The sequence below is a fragment of the Chelonoidis abingdonii genome, chromosome 6 (genome assembly GCF_003597395.2).
Source record: "Chelonoidis abingdonii isolate Lonesome George chromosome 6, CheloAbing_2.0, whole genome shotgun sequence".
Classification (NCBI taxonomy): domain Eukaryota; kingdom Metazoa; phylum Chordata; order Testudines; family Testudinidae; genus Chelonoidis; species Chelonoidis abingdonii.
This window is the reverse complement of record NC_133774.1, coordinates 37328429-37348977: the sequence shown is the minus strand read 5'-3', so window position 1 is coordinate 37348977 and position 20549 is coordinate 37328429. Positions and strand designations below refer to the sequence as shown.

General features: G+C 38.4%; 1 protein-coding gene across 1 annotated transcript in view; it reads right to left on the bottom strand.

The window, feature by feature from the left end:
* Window positions 1–20549, bottom strand: part of MAP3K1 (mitogen-activated protein kinase kinase kinase 1) — a 102725-nt gene that overhangs the window by 18488 nt on the left and 63688 nt on the right. The window contains 11 exon segments of the mRNA XM_032775362.2: window positions 1259–2537; window positions 2915–3104; window positions 3405–3496; window positions 6541–6662; window positions 7132–7422; window positions 8858–9038; window positions 9145–9226; window positions 11120–11241; window positions 16761–16909; window positions 17516–17632; window positions 19442–19642. Coding sequence (XP_032631253.1) covers window positions 1259–2537; window positions 2915–3104; window positions 3405–3496; window positions 6541–6662; window positions 7132–7422; window positions 8858–9038; window positions 9145–9226; window positions 11120–11241; window positions 16761–16909; window positions 17516–17632; window positions 19442–19642 — 2826 coding nt within the window.

Sequence of the window (20549 nt, the reverse complement as noted above, 5' to 3'; positions counted from 1 at the left end):
GACCCAGGTGTACAGCCAGCGCTGCAAACAGGGAGTTGCAGCGCTGGCTGAGCTTTTAAGTGTAGACACCTGCTAAGTTGCAGCGCTGTAACCCCCTCACCAGCGCTGCAACTTGCAAGTGTAGCCATGGCCTTAGAAGCCCCATTTGAGATTGAATGCCATTATGCTAGGTGCCATACCAACACATAATAAGAGTTCCTGCCCCAAGACCTTACAATCTAAACATACAAGACCGAGTAGGAGGGAAAACAGGGGCACAGATAGTGGAAGTGATCTTTCCCTCTAGATTTCCATCTCTATTTGACCTCATCTGCTCTCAAAGTTTCAATTAACTTGATGAGACCTAAATCTACCTCTCTAACCTAACCTCTGATCATTTTGTATTTCTGACATCTTATACTGGATGTGTCACCAACTCCCATTCAACATGGCAAAAACGGAAATGTGTTTTCTTTTCCTCACAACCCCCCAACTCTTTTGTCCCCTACAACAATTCAACTATCCTTTCCACTAAGGCTTCCAAACTGTGTCAAGCTCTTTTCCCTTCCATAAATAGGCTCTCATCAAATCACATCGGCTCTTCCTCTAAAATATCTATAAAAATATGCTTTTCCCCTCCATTCCTATTTCTAAAGCTCTCATCTATTGCTTGAGTAATGAATGTACTCTTCTCTACTCTGGCCTCCATTTCTCTCACTTAGCTCCTCTCCTCACATATACTGCTGTTAAAATTATTTTTCATTCCTGCTGGTGTGACTGAGTCCCCCTCCCCTCAAATTCTGCATCAAGTTCAACCTCATTGTCAAACACCTGGCACAACTCTGTTCCTCCTTAAAACTAAGTTCTCACTTCTGCTTACTCCACTTTTCTTTCCCTTTGTTCTCCTCTGATTGCTTTGTACCCTTCTCCCATTCTTGTCTTCAAACTTTCTTCTGTCACCTTATGCCTGGAAATCTCCTTGGTGCAGCAGATTGTGTCTTTCCTCCAAAAAATATTATCAAAACATTTCAACAATGACCTCCACAAGATTCTATCAATACTTCAAACTCACACTGGCAGCTGCTTGTCTGTATCTGTATTTGATTCGAATTCCTAGGAACTGTGTCCTCCTTATGTCTGTGCACTGTTGAGAACACACTACATGTTCATTAAATAATGGCAGTGAACTGAAACATGGCCTTATTACAGAATGAAGAAACAACCCCGCCACATCCCCCCAAAAACCTGCTGAATAATTATGATATCTCAGTATACTCACATCCTGCTGAATAATTATGATATCTTCCCCATTTTCAACCTGTAGTTGGGGAACTATTGGTAGGGCATCTTGAGATGCTGACATTGCCATGGCAATAGCTAAAGCCTCCTCTTCTTCGGCTTCCATCTTTTCCTTGCATTTTTGATTATGATTTACATCATCTTTGTAAGTGTCATCGTTTTCCACCCGTTCAGGAGAAAGAACTGCAACTTCCGACTTGAACGTAACCGTGCCATCGCTTGTAGGCATAGAGGCCTCAAGTAAGTCCTCAATACTGGAATTGAGCTCTGCATTGACATCCAGTTGACTACTCTTCTCCTCTACTGGTGTGAACACAGTCTCTTCGCTAGGTATAACTGCATTACTACAACTGCTACTGCTGTCACACTGTAAAATATCATTCAGATCAAGTGTCATATTGGTTTTTGAGGCTTCTCCTTGCCTGCTCACATCACCTGGAGTAGGTCGAGATGGCTTTGGCCTGTGTATATGACTGGATGGCATAGCTCTGGCCTGGGTAAAAACTGGGGAAAGTTTCTCTGGTTCTTTGTTTTCAGAACAGTTTCTTTCAATGTGTAGAGAAAGTTTCCGTTGCGTTTGAGGAGAAGTTGAGGGTATTTTGCAGGGAATGAATCCCTGAGGTCTGACTTTAGACATATCTGTTACAGGGCCAACTGGTACACACGGGGTTGAGGGAGAGGGCAATATTGGGAATAATGACTGGGAATGACTGGATGAGGGAGAAAAGTTCAAACACTGACTGTGGGGTCTGCCTTTTGTTTGAATGGCTGGCTTTGGTTGCTCAGTGGTTACAGATGAAACAGGAAGTCCTAAAGAAATGCCAGCCAGTGTCTCAGAAATGTCCTCTGGACTGGCACTCAATTTTTTATCACCCAATTCTCTTCCACTTTTCCCTGATAACTGGACAGTATTGTTAGGAGTATTACTTTGTGTTGTTTCTGGAGAGTTATCTGGGGCAGATGGCTGCATAAAGTCATCACATCTGCATTCCACAGAATGCACCTCTTCCATGCCTAGTTGGATGGCTTCTGCAATCTCCATTTCATCTGCTATTGCCAACAATCGTCGACGCATCCTTGTGTAATGAGTTGAGCTGGTCACACTCAACATTTCTAATAGTTTTACGAACACATGGGGTACTCTTGCAACCATTCTTGCAGCACTCAAAAATACCCTCCGAGACAATTTACCCACCATTGAGTGGGAATTATCAATTGACTGCAAGGCAAAATTCAACAGGGACAGCAGCTTCTTATACCTAAAAATAAATAAATAAATAAATAAATGTGTGCACGCGCGCATGTATTTTTATATATATTATAAAATATAAATAATACTGTTAAAGCTCATATGTACTAATTACTATTCTAGAAGCAATCTACACAATACATATCAACAACAGATCAGTATATTGACAGATAATATATTAATTACCGTATGAGTGTTTAAGTATATATTTTCAGTAGGAAAGGCAAATTTTCAAAGCTGGCAACTAGCTGTCTAAATTGTGCATCCAGAACTTCTGTAGTCATTTGTGTATGCGAAAGTCAACCCTTTGCCTTAGGCAGCCATTTTTGAAGACCTGGCCAACAATTCAGTTACAGAGAAGAAGAAATGAAATAAATTAAGAAATACCTGTCTGCTACAGCGTCAGCCTGTAAAACATCCCCACTGACAATGTGAGGATAAAATTCACCAGGGAATTCCAATAAAAGTCTGTCTATAAGACAAAGACGTCCAAGTAGGGCTTGCCAGTTGTTCGATTCAGTCTGGGTTCCAAGAATACAATTTAAGATGTAATCAACACCACCAATACCAATGGACCCTATGAAAAAATAGTTCATAAGATCAGAGTTAAACCTATGCCCAATTGAGATTCTATGAAATTCTGATAGATCAAATCTGAGCTTACTGAAAGGTAAAGACAGTATGGTTATAAAGTACATAGAAACAGAACAGTTGTGTCAGAAAATTGAATAAAAAATAGAAAGTTCTCAAAGCAACACAGTTCCCTTTACAATACTGACTTTTGATACGTTCTTCAATATAGTGAAAATGATTCATGATATTTGCTTACAGACAAAATGTGATGATAATTGCGTATGTATAATAAAGCAGTTATTACCAGATTTAAGTATTTCTCTACCAACTGCCAGCTCTCCTGCTTGGCCTTTACACATCTCCAACAGTGTTGAAACTGAAAGTTGACTTGTGCGGCTATGGGAAATGAACACCAAAAGTAAATCCCACATCTTATATTTTTAATTAACAACATTTTCATCTTTAACATATCTGGAATTCATATATCAATAGACTGGAGATTAATCTGATATTCTTCATTAATGAGTTATGATGCACAAATTATTCTGACTGATTTCACATCATTTTCTCCCTTTATATCTTAAAAATGTTTTGGCATTGTTCACCTAGAATCATACACTGCCTAAAAATCGAGTTTAAAAATCTAATACCACCCATTCTCTTGCCTACATCATTAAAATCTAACAGTTTCTCAACTTTTATGTCATCTGCAGAGACTGTTTTTTCTATGCTAAAATGAATCTGATGATACGTCACTCACCTACATGAGTGGCCAAATCTAGGAATACAACACTACTCTTTTTTTTTTTTTTTTCCATAAACAAAAGGAAATGAATGCTTATTTCACTTGATGTCATTACTTTACATTTTTTAGATCAACACTTACTCTGTAACAGGACCAATAAAAGATTACCCTTCCAAAAGGCATCTCTCTTAATATGCAACTATAAGCGCCATATACTAACAACATAATGAAGCAGATATGTATGGTGTTTTGTCACAATGGCCAATCTTTTCTGTGTGTGCGCGTGCGTGTGTGTATTTAAATACCTATGGCTTGATATTACAGAATCATAGGACTGGAAGGAACCTCGAGAGGTCATTATGGAACTTTTGCTTTCTAGTATGTACAAAGGTGGAGAATTGAGCCTGAACCATTATATTAGTGTGTGTTATTTTTAGGGCTGTCAATTAATCACAGTTAACTCACGCGATTAACTCAAAAAAATTAACTGTGATTAAAAAAAAAAAATCAATAGAATACCAATTGAAATTTACTAAATATTTGGGATGTTTTTCTTCATTTTCAAATATATTGATTTCTATTACAACACAGAATACAAAGTGAACACTGCTCACTTTATATTATTTTTGACCATTTTTACAGTCAAATATTTGTAATCAAAAGAAGCAGTATTTTTCAGTTCACCTCATTCAAGTACTGTAGTGCAATCTCAATTGTGAAAGTGTAACTTACAAATGTAGATTTTTGTTACATAATTGCACTCAAAACCAAAACAATGTAAAACCTCAGAACCTACACATTCGCTCGGTCCAACTATTTGTTTAGCCAATCGCTCAGACAAACGAGAGACTGCTCCCTGCTTCTTATTTATGTCACCTGAAAGTGAGAACAGGTATTCGCATGGCACTTTTGTAGCCAGCTTTGCAAGATATTCACATGCCAGATATGCTAAACATTTGTATGCCCTTCATGGTTCAGCCACCATTCCGGAGGACATGCTTCTATGCTGATGTATGTTTGTTAAAAAAATAGGGCGTTAATTAAATGTGACCTAACTCTTTGGGGAGAACTGTATGTCCCCTGCTCTGTTTTACCCATATTCTGCCATATATTTCATGTTATAGCAGATGATGACCCAGCACATGTTGTTTGTTTTACGAACACTGTACTGTCACTGCAGATTTGACAAAATGCAAAGGTGGTACCAATGTGAAATTTCTAACAATAGCTACAGCACTTGACCCAAGGTTTAAGAATCTGAAGTGCAGTCCAAAATTTGCGAGGAACGAGGTATGCTTTCAGAAGTCTTAAAAGAGCAACACTCAGATGTGGAAACTACAGAACCCGAACCACCAAAAAGGAAAATCAGCCTTCTGCTGGTGGCATCTGATTCCGAGGATGAAAATGAACATGCATCGGTCCGCTCTGCTTTGGACCATTATCGAGCAGAACCCGTGAACAGCATGGACGCATATACTCTGGAATGGTGGTTGAAGTATAAAGGGACATGAGAATATTTAGCACATCTGGCACATAAATATCTAGCGACGCTGGTTACAACAGTGCCATGCCTATGTCCGTTCTTACTTTCAGGTGACATTGTAAACAAGAAATGGGCAGCATTATCTCTTGCAAATGTAACCAAACTTGTTTGTCTGAGTGACTGGCTGAAGTAGGACTGAGTGGACTTGAAGCCTCTAAAGTTTTACATTGTTTTATTTTTGAATTCAAATTTTTTTTGTACATAATTCAACATTTGTAAGTTCAACTTTCATGATAAAGAGATTGCTTTACAGTACTTATATTAGGTAAACTGAAAATACTATTTTTGTTTTTACAGTACAAATATTTGTAATAAAAACAAATATAAATTGAGCACTGCACACTTTGTATTCTGTGTTGTAACTGAAATCAATATATTTGAAAATGTAGAAAACACCTCAAAATATATAAATAATTGGTATTCTATTATTAACAGTGCAATTGTGCATTTAATTGCAATTAATTTTTAATCACGCAATTAATTGTTTTAATCGCTTGACAGCCCTAGTTATTTTGTATTACAGCAATGCCTGGAGGTCCCAATCAAGAATCAATTCCCAACTTTACTATCCACTGTACAAACAGATAAAAAAGTCCATGCTCCAGAGGCCACAATCTAGAATTATTACAATACTACTGAATCCTGAAAGAATGGAGCTTAGTACTACAGAGGAGTAAATACAGAGAACTATTACTAGAGGAACATTAAGAACCAGACTAATAAAAGAGACTCAATGGGAATCCTAAGCACTAGGTTAGGGCAATCCAAGATAACCAAGAGTATACAGAAGAATGGTGAGAACATACACTCAAAATTTCAAGTCAACATTTGTTGAGAAAGAAAAGATAGGCCCCATAAAGTCAATAAAAAGAACGCTGCATTCGCTAAGTATTACACATACTGAAAAAATACTATGAGGTGCTTCCAAAACACACCTAGAGCTCTGTCAAGGTAAATTTGACTACTACAAAATAATTTATCCAAAGACTTCCAGGACCTATAACATATATTTATAGCCCTACTTGTGATCCACACCTCTTAATCTATAGCCATACTTCTGCATACTTTCTGCTTCTACATGAAATAAAAGTTATGAATGTAGTTTTAAAAGATTATTGAAAACTTGAAGACCTATTGAATCAACCACCATACCTGTTGGCATCTGCACATTTAACTAATATAGTCTCTACAACTGGCTTGAGAAGTCGCTGTAGTTTTGTCCTTTCAGCCAAACTATGACAAGGAGTATAAACCAGCATGGCTCTTAATGTTTTCTAAGAAAGGAAAAAAAAGAAATATAAAGTCAGGTCAACTACACTTCAGCTTATTATAAAAACGTTTATGAATAGGTTTATATAACACACATGAAACAGAGTGCTTATCAGTGTGACAAAGAGTTAATGCCTTACTGTCGTATATACTTAGTGTTAGAATTACTCAATCTGAAATCTGGTTGTATGAACATTGTAAGTATGATCAACACCCTAACTCACTTTACCAGGCATCTGAATATATTTGGCCAGATCCTCAGCTGGTGAAGTCAGTGAAGCCATGCCAATTTACATCTGCTGAAGATCTCACCTATTCCCTTCTCAGACAATGCTTAAGAGCTAAATTGGGTCTGACCTTCAGCTGTGATGAGCACTCACAGTTCCCACTGACTTTTCTGGGAGCTGAACGCGCCTATTAGTTCTGAGCTACTTCACAAAAGTGTCATAATATGGTAAGTAAACAACTACTTACTAAAGCAGCAACATACACTTTGTAGACAGGGTCAGCACAGACCATGGACAGCACACTGCAGCACGATTCCACTACAACATCTCCTGAGATACTGGTCTGAGATGATCCACTAGCTGCTCCCAGAGCTCCAGCACTTGTGTTGTTTCCATTGCTGCCCCCAGAATTTCCAGTGCTTTCACCATTAGCCAGTAATAGAGCACCACTAACATCATGGGAAAGACGTCTAAGTGCCATCTCCCGTATATTCCAGTTTCGAGAAAACAAGCAGCCAACTAACTCCATTCCAAATACCTAATAAAAGGAAACATATTCCATTTGACTTGGTTGCAAAACATAACATTTAAAGCTTAAGTATTTAAGTACTGTATTTCGGGAAATGTCAAAAAAGGTTTAGAGGGAAAATCTTGTCTTAATCTTTTATGACAGAAAATATACCAGCAGTATCAATTTTAAATATGCAGCCTGTCATATAAAATGAAATAGTATGAATGGTAATGCATACATCTTTCAAAGACTGATCTGTATTTTTGGAAATAATTATCTTCCCCCATAACATTTTTTTAAAATTCATTATAATTCCGAAGCCAATTACAAACTGCTAGTAAGCTTTACAGGGAGTAGTTCCCTTTGCTTCCTTCCTGTATTCAGTAGGAAAATCCTTTCCACATGAAAAGTCAGATTGGTAGTTCTGCTGACAAAGACCCTCTATCCACAGAATAGGTACAGACAGGGGGGACACTGGTAGTTCCCATACACAGCCTTTCTAAAGTGCCTCATCCATGTTCAGCTGGTCCTCTCAAGACATAAGAAAGTAGTTCATCTTCCGTAACATTCAGTACTTGGCATCTCAGTTATTGCTTCCAACAAGTGTGTCTATTAGTGCTAATTATGTTTGTGATGTGACACCTGTCCACTTGGAATTAGGACCAAAAACACCAACTCTTTCACTGACCAGGGCTGTGATATTCTCCAACCTAAAAAATCCCAAATGAAAAAACAAGATTGGGGGTGGAAAAAGTTTCCTGATTTTTATTTATTCATTTACTTTTTAAAAACACAATCAACCAACTATGAAGCCGATGTGGTTCAGAGCAATTTGTGGAGGACTACAATGTGCTTTAGGATTGTGTCAGGAACTCCAAGCACCCATATATTTCTAATTTATGACTGCACTTCAGAATTTTTTCATCTTTTTCATACTGTTTTCATTGCATGAGCATAAGACCTCTGTCATACTTCTCTTAATATTCTTGGGTAGTCTACTTAGTAACTTGAACACACTACTATGTGGTATTCTTTGAGGCAGACAACAGAATTATGCAGGAACTCACTTTTTGCTGTATAGATGCTTGTAGCTATTATCAGGTGATTTCTCATATTATATTTTAAAAATGAGCAAGCAGGAGATGGATAACAAAATGGAGCTTTGAAAGAATTTGGAACAGGAAGAACAAATCTCCGCTGTTGAGCTTGCATTAAAATCAAAAGGGGGTAATACATTTCCAAAGCATCTGCTTGCTGGCCAATATGCACAATGACAGTGGCTTCTCTGGAAGAAGAAACAAGACCTGGCACAAGTGGTTTTGCACAGGCAGCTACTGGGATGCACCTTACCTTAAAAACAAAACAAAAAACAAAACAAACAAAAAAACCAAACAGGGAAAATCCCATCTCAAAATGACAAATTGTTTTAATTTGAAATTCACTTCATAAGTTAAACTGTTACCTGAATCCATGGCTCAGCTAAATCTTTATAGGTGGAAGGGATCTGCTGAACCCCATAATGAGTAAGGTTAAAATTACTATCTTGCATTCTCCTTTGCGATCCACCTGTAGGCTGCTGCTGATTTTGCTGTTGAACCACTCGGAGAACTGAAGGAGAATCCACAGGGCTTGGCAACTCATGACTACAAACAAACAATAAATATTTAACGTGGATGAAAAAATTAAACATTTACACACTTTAAAGCTCTATATGTGAGATTCAATCTGTTCACAGAACTGAACGCTTACCTATAGAAATCATGAGATCTCCACTTAGATCTACAAAGAGGGCATATAAGTGGCTCTCTGTTTCTTCTACATTCTTCTGCCCCTGAAATGCAGTAACCACAAAATAAGATGATGCCTAAAGCATATTATAGACTTATGGGAATGTAAAAACAAATGTATGGTTATAAAAATCAACAAATTAAATAGTAAATTTTACTTAAAATTAGTATATATCCTTTTCCTGATAAGGTAAATGTAGTTATGAATTCAGCTGTCTACAGCACATTGTATGGCTTACAAGACAATTGAGGCATATTGGACCAACTTCTGTTGGTGAAAGAGACAAGCTTTCAAGCTTACACAGAGCTCTTCCTCAGGTCTGGGAATGGTACTCAAAGTGTCACAGCTAAATACAAGGTGGAACTCATCGTTAAGCATAAGGAGTTAACGTATGTTGCAAAAGATCATTCAAGATGAAGTGGGCAGTTAGCACTCCTTTGTCCTATGACTGCAGTGGTGTTAAGTGGCTTACAGATTGTTGTAAGCAGCATAGGAGCTGATTTTCAGCAGCACTCTCAGCCCAGGTCCTGGCCACCAGTCTGGAGGGCTCTGCATTTTAATTTAATTTTAAATGAATCTTCTTAAACATTTAAAAACCTTATTTACTTTACATATAACAATAATTTAGTTATATATTATAGACTTATAGAAAGAGACCTTCTAAAAACATTCAAATATATTACTGGCACATGAAACCTTAAATTAGAGTGAATAAATGAAGACTTGGCACACTACTTCTGAAAGGTTGCTGACCCCTGTAATAAGCCATAAACCCATACAGTATCATTAGACAATTGCAACCCATACTCAAGAGGATCACATCCTGAAGGAAATCTTACCAGAGCCCTCTCTTCTGCCTGCAAACAACCCTCCAATCTTGCCAAAGTCATAATCAGAAGCAAGCTCCCCACATACCAGAACACACCAACTCAAAGCAATACCTGATCTAGCCATAACAGATGCAAAACCTACAGCCATATATCCCCTGCTCCGATGAGCAGTTAACCCACCCCCAATACACCTACATACACTTATCACAACACACTGTTACCTCATCCTGTGCACTAAATGCTCCAACCATCACTATATGTGGGTGAAACCCAACAATCACCGTGCTCCTAAATGAACTCGCACAGAAAAGTGATAAAAGACAAACACACCCATCAGTCACGGTCAAAAACTTTTCACAAAACTTTCACCCCGTATCTGACCTCTCGATCCTCGTCCTCAAAGAAAATTCCTTCAAAAGACAAGCATGGGAACTAAAATTCATAACTTTCCTAACACTAAAAATCATGAACTTAACAAAGACACAGGATTTATGGCTCATCATACCAAATCTATAACCCACTAAGCCTCCTTTGTCCTACAACTGAAGAGATGTTATCTGTCCACTTTACCTTAAATGGTCTCTTGCAACGTGTTAACTCTTTATGCTTAACAAATTTGTTCCACCTTGTATTTAGCTGTGACACTTGGAGTACCATTTCCAGACCTGAAAAAGTACTCTGTGTAAGCTTAAAAACTTGTCTCTTTCACCAACAGAAGTTAGTCCAATAAAAGATATTATCTCACCCATCTTGTGTCTCTAATATCCCGGGACCAATATGGCTACAACTACACTGTTAAGTATCAACCATACTTCAACTGCATTGCTTCTCCTAAGGCAACATTGTTCATTTACATTAATCACGATATTCCACATTAATATCCACTAGTTGATAGAGTTTCAGTAAGTTCTCCACAAGCAACACAATGAAATATAGAACTTCACATTCATCTTTCAGATCTGTACGTTTTTAATATAAAGCTGTCAAGCTTTGATGCATTCTTGTTTCATTAACTTGCATTTCAAAGAATGGGTATCATGTCATACTACACTTTGTTTATGTATTTAAAATCACTAGTAATAAATGTAAATAAAACAATGACGTACAAATTGACATGCAGTGATGATGTAACTTATTCCTGCAGCCATCTTCACAAACAGTCAGGCTCTCTTCATCCAGCATGCCTAACAAACAAATGGGGCACATCTGTTCTTCTTCATCCTTTATACTGTTAAAAAAACGAGACATTAGCAATATAAAAAACTGCACAGATCAGAATCCAATATAGGTATTAAGTCAAATATTGATTAATGATCAATGCTAGTTGTCATAATACTCTATAACCCGCATATCACATTTAAAACAATTAAGACCAAGAGTTAGCCGCCTCAGTGAGTGGTGTGATTTTCAGAAACACTGAGCACTCAACAGCTTCTGTTGCAATCAATGGGATCTGCATGGCGTTCGGCACTCAGGAAAATCAGGCCCCACAGTTAAAAAATGGCTTAGGAGCATAACTTTAGGGAAAGACACAATTTTGAAAATCTTGTCCTAAAGAAGTCTACTTTGCTGTTTACTCAATATTTATGATTGGAATGATTAAGGAATTATTAGTAATTTATAGATTGAAACAAAACATATTTCTTCTTTGTCACACTTCATCCACAACTCAAGACATTTGTTCAAAAGTTGCTCTTTAGACCATCACAGCAGGTCTCGAATACTATTTGATGAACATGTGTAAAATTCAAAAAGCAAATGTAAAATAAATACAGCTGCTCTGTATTTTTGCTGCATGCAGGTGTAAATATTTATAGCATTCTCCTATGCAACAGTATACTAATCAGCATCAGCTAAATTTTAGATGTACTTTCACTTTGTTTTCTACCATTAAACAATCACCTTAATTTCAAATTAATAATCTGAGGCTAGAGAGTTTGACTGTATTTAAATTACACTGACAACGTATAATGAAAATATCTACCCATCATAATACATTTTTGCAAATGGGCACAAAGATATATTTTAATTATAATAATTAAAAGACAGAAATGGAAAGAACGTGCTTGCAACAAAATGGAACAGTGTGGTGTTGGCTTGTGTTCGTAGAGGGATGGACAACGACAAGCCGGATAAAGGTGATTAAAAGACATCTTATCAGTTATGCCATTGAATAAACCTACACAACTTGAAAAAAAGAACCTACATTTGTCTCGCAACAGAGAATTAAGTTATGACTGTAGAATTGTATACATTTATGTTTTATTTGTGCATTCATTGTGCCTTATACAATCACTTATTTTCTAAAAAGTTTCTAAATAATTGAGATTTTTGCAGATCTGAAAAATCCACAGAAGTAAATTTACAGTAAAAATGTTCAGTTCTACAGTATCCTAAAAATACAAATTTCAGTGTGGTCATAAATGTATTATACTTTTTACTTTCAAGAATTAGTAGTAAACCACAAATTTAAATGAAGTACAACAGAAACATCAAGACTGTGTAAACTTATCTCTAATGAAATGGAAATAAAGTAATACAGTGACTGTTATATATATTATAACATGCCAAAATGGCTTCACTATAAAATAATTGCAATATATTTTGCTATATCAACAGCTGCATAGGTTTTCTTCAGGTGTACCCTAATAATGCAAAATAATGCAACAATAATGTAATAAATCAGAAAGTTATCCAAGTTATTCCTATAACAAGTCTTCCCAGACACACATCTAACTAAAGGAATTAATCTGTCAGAAGAGTAATTTCAGGGAAACAATTGTTAGCATTTAACAGGTCTGTATGTGTTTACACATAAATATGTATTTACAATGAAACAGTATGACAGTTAGAAAAATACATAAACACAAGGCAACAGGAAACTATGTTCATGATCTAAAAGCCCAAACTGAAAACATGCCTATATATATTAATTTTGCCAGATGGACACTGTAGTCTAAACTAATATACCAAGATTATTCATTAACATAAGGTTCCATTTTCTGCTAAAGTAAGAAAAAGTGTCACTTTTGGTTGTCTTCTAAGCATCCTCTGAGGAGCATCCACCTTAGTTTATTCAATCAATGTATATAAATTCACAGAAAACATTAAAAAAATTAAGAACATAAGACTAATAAAATGAATGTTATTCATTTTAGCCCCTAACAAAATTTACAAGATCTGTTAAGCAAAAAACAATGAAGTAAAAATAATAATTTGAAACAGCTTTTCAAAGAATCATTAACTTTACTAAGCTTAAGTACTGGAAACATCATAAATATGCTTCTAATATGGTATGTGCTAGAATGATCCAGATTGAAAAAGAAAATAAAAAAATATTTTTAAAATAATTTACTCAATGTATGTATGTGGCTCAAAAGTGAATGTGTGTGTGAAAAAAAAAAAAAAAAAAAAAAAATCCCCTCTCACCCCTATGGGTGGTATGTGTCTTCCTCAGCCTCAGGTCCTCTACCAGAGGCCTGGGAGTTTGAGGGTTCTGCGCAGTATCTTAGCTGTTCCTAGCACTGCACTCTTCTGGACAGAGAGCTCTGATGTTGTTCCTGGGATCTGTTGGAGCCACTCACCCAGCTTAGGAGTCACAGCCCCGAGGGCTCCTACCACCACTGGGACCACTTTGGCCTTCACTTTCCACATCCTCTCTAGTTCCTCTTTCAGGCCCTGGTACTTCTCCAGTTTCTCATATTCCTTCTTCCTGATGTTGCTGTCACTTGGCACTGCTATATCTATCACCACCGCTGTCTTCTGGTCCTTGTCTATTACCACGATGTCTGGTTGATTGGCCAGTACCTGCCTGTCCGTCTGGATCTGGAAGTCCCACAGAATCTTAGCCCTGCTATTCTCCACAACCTTCTGTGGAATCTCCCATCTGGTCTTGGGAGGGTCTAGCCCATACGCTGTGCAGATGTTCCTGTACACAATGCCAGCCACTTGGTTGTGCCGTTCAGTGTATGCTGTTCCTGCCTGCATCTTACATCCTGCCACTATGTGTTGGACTGTCTCTGAGGCCTCTCTGCACAGTCTGCACCTTGGGTCCTCTCTAGTGTGGTAGACCCCTGCTTCAATGGATCTGGTGCTCAGTGCCTGTTCCTGTGCTGCTATGATCAGTGCCTCAGTGCTGTCTTTTAGTCCAGCCCTTTCCAGCCACTGGTAGGATTTCCCAATGTCAGCCACCTCAGCTATCTGTCGATGGTACATCCCATGCAGGGTCTTGTCTTGCCATGGCACTTCTTCTGCTTGGTCTTCCTCCCATGTCTGCTGCTGCCTCAGGCATTCTCTCAGCAGCTCATCTTTGGGGGCCATCTTACTGATGTACTCCTGGATGTTCCGGGTTTCATCCAGGACAGTGGCTTTGACGCTCACCAAGCCCCGCCCGCCTTCTTTCCGGCTGGTATACAGTCTCTGGGTGTTGGACTTGGGGTGGAAACCTCCGTGCATTGTGAGGAGCTTCCGGGTTTTCACATCGGCAGCCTCCATGTCCTCCTTTGGCCAGCTCACTATACCGGCAGGGTATCTGATGACCGGCAGGGCGTATCCGTTGATGGCGTGGATCTTGTTCTTCCCACTGAGCTGGCTCTTCAGGACCTGTCTTATCCTTTGGTGATACTTGGATGTTGCTGTCTTCCTTGCCTCCTCATCGTGGTTTCCATGTGACTGTGGGACGCCAAGGTACTTGTAGCTGGTCTGTATGTCTGCTATGTGGCCCGCTGGTAGTTCCACCCCATCAGTCTTGACTACCTTCCCTCTCTTCACTACCATCCGGCCACACTTCTCCAGTCCGAATGACATCCCGATATCCTCACTGTAGATCCGCGTCAGGTGGATTAGCGAGTCGATGTCTCGTTCATTCTTAGCATACAGCTTGATGTCATCCATGTAGAGGAGGTGGCTGATGGTAGTTCCACTCCTGAACCTGTACCCGTATCCAGTCCTTGTGATTATCTGGCTGAGGGGGTTTAAGCCTATGCAGAACAGCAGCGGGGACAGTGCATCACCTTGGTATATGCCGCACTTGATGGCCACTTGTGCAAGCTGCCTTGAGTTGACTTCCAGTGTTGTCTTCCATAGTCCCATTGAGTTCTTGAGGAAGGTCCTTAGTGTCCTGTTGACTTTGTATAGCGCCAGACATTCACAGATCCACGTGTGCGGCATTGAGTCGTAGGCTTTCCTGTAGTCAATCCAGGCTGTGCTCAGATTGGTCTGTCTAGACCTTGAGTCTTGGGCGACTGCTCTATCTATGAGCAACTGGTGTTTTGAGCCTCTGGTGTTGTTCCCAATGCCCTTCTGAGCTGTGCTCATGTACTGGCCCATGTGGTCCTGTAGCTTGGCAGCTATGATGCCTGATAGGACTTTCCATGTTGTGGGGAGGCAGGTTATTGGCCGGTAGTTGGACGGTTCTGTCCCCTTGCAGGGGTCTTTCATGATCAGCACTGTCCTTCCTTGTGTTAGCCAGTTTGGGTGGGAGCCTGCTGCTAGCAGCTGGTTCATCTGTGCTGCTAGGCGTTCATGCACTGCTGTTAGTTTCTTTAGCCAGTAGGTGTGGATCATGTCTGGTCCAGGTGCTGTCCAGCTCTTCATGTTCTTGACCCGCTGCTGGATGTCTTCTACTGTGATGGTGACTGGTTTCTGTTCTGGGAGATTGCTGTGCTCTGTTCTCAGGTCCTGCAGCCACTTTGCACTGGTGTGATGAGTCTGCTCTTTCTCCCATATGTTCTTCCAGTACTGTTCAGTTTCTGCTGCTGGTGGCTCTGCTGTTATTGTGTTGTTGCACTGCAGTTGGGAGTACACCTTGGATGGTTCTTTGGAGAACAGGGCATTTACTTTTTTGGCCTCTGCTTCTCTAGTGTATCTCCTTAGCCTGGTAGCCAGTGCTGTGAGCCTTTGTTTAGCAGTCTCTAGGGCTTCAGATGGAGTCAGGCCCTTGTATTTTTTCAGTAGCCGAGTCTTATCCTTAATCTCCACACCCTTCTGTAGTTTCACCAGCTGACTAACTTCTCTCCAAGTTGCCTTGATCTTATCCTCCAACCTCATTTTCCAGGGTGGGTACTCAATGTATGTATGTGGCTCAAAAATGAATATATGTGTGTGTGTGTGTGTGTGTGTGTGTGTGCGCACAAGTTCACTTACATACTCACAAAGTTTATATATGTGTGTGTGTGTATGTACACACACACACACACACACACACACACACACACACACACACAGAGTATACTTACTTGGAACTTGCAAGCATGGACTGTTGCTTCTAAGTGATACAGCTTGCTTTCAAAATTATTTGCACAGGAAAAAATGAGATATTTCTACATTTGTGAACATTTGCATGCATGCTGCATATGAATGCATGCACACACACACAAACACGTCAGTTTTGGGAGCTAATGTGTACTCCAGTCTTAAAAACGATTGCATACTTTTTAAAAAAAATTTCACTTTGAACATGGAACAAAGGAATAGGATTCTCTGCAAAACATCAGTATCTAACACATTTTTCAAACAGGTCTTGTAAATTCAATATGCCTGTGTTGGTATCAAGATGACCGATGTAAACCTGATTTATTCTTTTTGCATACACAAAATTATTTTATGTGACTTAAAATGGAAGCAGCTTTAAATAGATTCAAATAAAATTTAAGTGTATCTAAACCTCCAAAATGGGGGGGAGGGGAAAGAGGGCAGAGGGAGAATGCTACAAACAAAGCTTTTTAATTCCTTTAGAAAAATACTAACCTGTTTTCTGAACTAGATGTAGAAGTACTAGATGATGACAATGTATGAGAATTTGACATGCGTGAGACAAACTTCTGGATGGTGTTACGAGATGGAGCTTTGATCCTTGAGCTACGCCTACTGTGATATTTCTGGAACAAACTCTCAACCTAACGTTGGGAAAAGACAGCAACAGTATGCTATAAATACCTCACACATAAAGAGATGTTCTTGAGATTTTGATATTGATAATGAAACAGTTATCCATATGTTTATAACACATTATTATTATTAAATTGTAATTGCAGCTGCAACAGCAGGGATTTCATTACTGTCTTGAGAATAAAATGGTTTGCAAGGAACTAATTAATTTACATAAAAATCATCAGCTCAGTTTTTCTTTACTTTATACAAAGATTGCGTGGCAGAAACTTGCTAAGCTTAATAATTTACTATTGAGACAACAGATAAATGATACACTACCAATGCTAATGAAAATATAAATTTAAATTAAGTGGAAAAGAAAGTTTTATAGCATATTCACTGAACCAAAGATTTCTACTTTTCAGTTGCTCCTTTTATTGCAAAAATATTTTTCTAATGTTTACATAGTTTTTGAAACTAACACCCCAAAACACTGGCTAAATTAAAAACTTGTAACTCTATTCCTTTAAAACTTGGTACAGTCTTCAGTCATTTAAAAAACATGCCCTAAAAATGCTCTAACTTAGTGTGTGTACTCACATCTGCTATTAAATACATCAGGAATGAATTACCTCAAAATTCTTCAAGGTCTTTCTCCAAAGCATTGGGTCTGAGGGTTCTAACTGGAACACTCGAAGCATGACAAACAGCAAATGAATACAAAATGTTCCACGCCCACAACTGCATGTCTACAAGGAAACATATAACAGGTTTAGGACCCTACTGTGGCTTGATAGGTACACATGTGCACATTCTTTATTTAAGCACCTACACTGTCTAATACTTTGCCCAGACAGTGAAAATACAAGACCATGAATGGATGTAGAGTGAAATTAAACTTCTGAAATGTGACTGATGCTTCTGTTCTTTGTCAAGAAATAAATAAATGGGTAAAAACAAATTTGCTACTTCTCTCCTGACATTTTTCCTCTCAGAGGCTGTAGTTACCATTCATATCAAAGGACCTTATGCACATGATCCTCACATCACCCAGTATGATGGCAATCAAGAAATTTTCTTCTGCCATTTATAGGCTGTCATAAACAGATAGTTAAGGGTTAATGTCTCTTTTACCTGTAAAGGGTTAAGAAGCTCAGAAAACCTGGCTGACACCTGACCAGAGGACCAATAGGGAGACAACATACTTTCAAATCTTGGTGGAGGGAAGTCTTTTGTTTGTGCTTTTGGTGGTGGTGTTGTTCGCTCTTGGGACTAAGAGGGACCAGATGTACATCCAGGCTCTCCAAATCTTTCTAAATCAATCAGTTTCTCATGTTTCAAACTTGTAAGTAACACCCAGGCAAGGCGTGTTAGTCTTATGTTTGTTTTCTCAACTTGTAAATGTTCCTTTTTGCTGGAAGGATTTTTACCTCTGTTTGCTGTAACTTTGAATCTAAGGCTAGACAAGGTTTCCTCTGGGCTATATGAATCTAAGTACCCTGTAAAGTATTTTCCATCCTGATTTTACAGAGATAATTTTTACCTTTTCTTTTTTTTAATTAAATGCTGGTTTTTTTTGTTTGTTTTTTGTTGTTGTTTTCAGTTTTAAGAACCTGATTGATTTTTCCTTGTTTTAAGATCCAAGGGGATTGGGTCTGGACTCACCAGGGATTGGTGGGGGAAAAAGGAGGGAGAATGGTTAATTCCTCCTTGTTTTAAGATCCAAGGGGTTTGGATCTGTGTTCACCAGGGAATTGGTGAAGCCTCTCAAGGCAACCCAGGGAGAGGAAAGTTTGGGGGGGGCGGAGGGGGGACAGGGAGTGCGCCAGACACTGAATTTCTGGCTGGTGGCAGTGTTACCAGATCTAAGCTAGTAATTAAGCTTAGAAGTGTTCATGCAGGTCCCCACATTTGTACTCTAAAGTTCAAAGTGGGGGAAAAAAACCTTGACATAGGCCTTTGCACCATGTTCCAAAAACACACAAGTCTAGCTGCTCCCTACTGAATAGTCACACCATCATTAGGAGGGTCTATTTGGAGAAGATCTCATAGCAGGCATTAATACTACTATGAGACTGTTCAGAGAGCTTTCATATGCATTTGTTCTACATTTACCAGTAAACAGTGGGTATATATATCCAGGAAGTGTAGACCATAAGACATAGCTATAAGAAATTAAAAGTGCCTCCTTGTAGTAGCGGAAGGTGGAGCAAAACAGAAAGTAGCAAAATTTCAGCCAAAATATTAGTTAGAAATGAATATGACATCCACTGAGGTAGTGTAAAATGGGTGAAAAATAAATGTGAAACACTAAATTTGCACATTATCAATGATTCCTCAGCTAAATTAAATGGATTTTAAAAGAAAAGCATTTGCTACAGACAACCTAATGTTTGAAGTATAATTGGCACATCATAATATGTACACAATATACCTTTTAAATGCTGTTTCATAGGCTAGCTAAATATCTGACTTTGGTTTATGAATTTATAACTTCATCTAACTTGATTCCAACTCTGTAAATAAAAAATATTGTAGGCATGCTAGGTGATTCCTACCTGAGGCCCAATGAACACCCTATACTTGTTATCAGGACTGTCTCCTCCAATTAAGAAAGAATTAGGTCCAATCTGCTGCAACAGATACAATCTGGCTCGCATAACTTTGTTGACACGACGATTTGTTTCCTCGGGGCTGTATGGCGAGAAGCCATCTGGAGATGGAGCTCTCCGAGGTGGTGTTATTCTCCCACTTTGAAACTGCAACAAAATTGTTTCCAATATCAACTATTTCTCTCTTCACTAAGAAATTCTTACATAAAAGACTATTATTTGTTTGTTAAATGACAACAATAAGCTCAACAATGCTCTCAGCACTGACCAGAACGCAAAATGAGAAAAAGTCCCTACCTTAAAGGGACTACAAGGATTATCAAAGTGCATGTATTTTCTTTCATGTTCAAATCCAGCAGACATCAGATGCAGCAAACTCTTTTAAACAAGCTTGTTGGAATATTAATAGAGGAAGTAGAAGTCCAGTAGCTGGCTTTTATTTTTCTTGAAATTTTTGTTCACTGATTTTATTCCACTATTTTACCTGAGTAATTAGAATTAAGAGACCACTGTGGACTAGTGAAGGGCAACACTGAATACTGGGGTTCTGTGAAATGAAATTTTTTCATTTATAAAAGATATTAGCACTTTTAAATTCTAGCCATCGAAGAATCAGAGTTTAAAATAAATTTTCAAAGGAAGATATCAGATAAAAGATTAAATGCATTTCTCTTGTCTTAACTATGCAAACAGATCTCTCACTTAGGGCTCTATATTTTTTATTCTAAAAGAAATGACCCAACCTAGTATCAAAGTGCATTTATTTTCACTTGAATTTCTCTAACATATTAAGATTTTTTAATACTTTTTCTGATGTTAAACTTAATACTGCCACTGAATGGTTGGAATCCAATTGGAATTTCAAATAGTGAAGTAGAAGATTGTAAGTGAACCATTCTTGTCAGTCATTAATTCTAACATGGACTAAACCGGGGGGTTCTCAATCTTTTTCTTGCTGAGGCCCCCCTTAACATGCTATAAAAATGCCAGGACCCAGTGGGGTAGGAGGCGGGGAAGTTGGTGCACTGGACCAGAGGGGGCACCCTTGGGCATA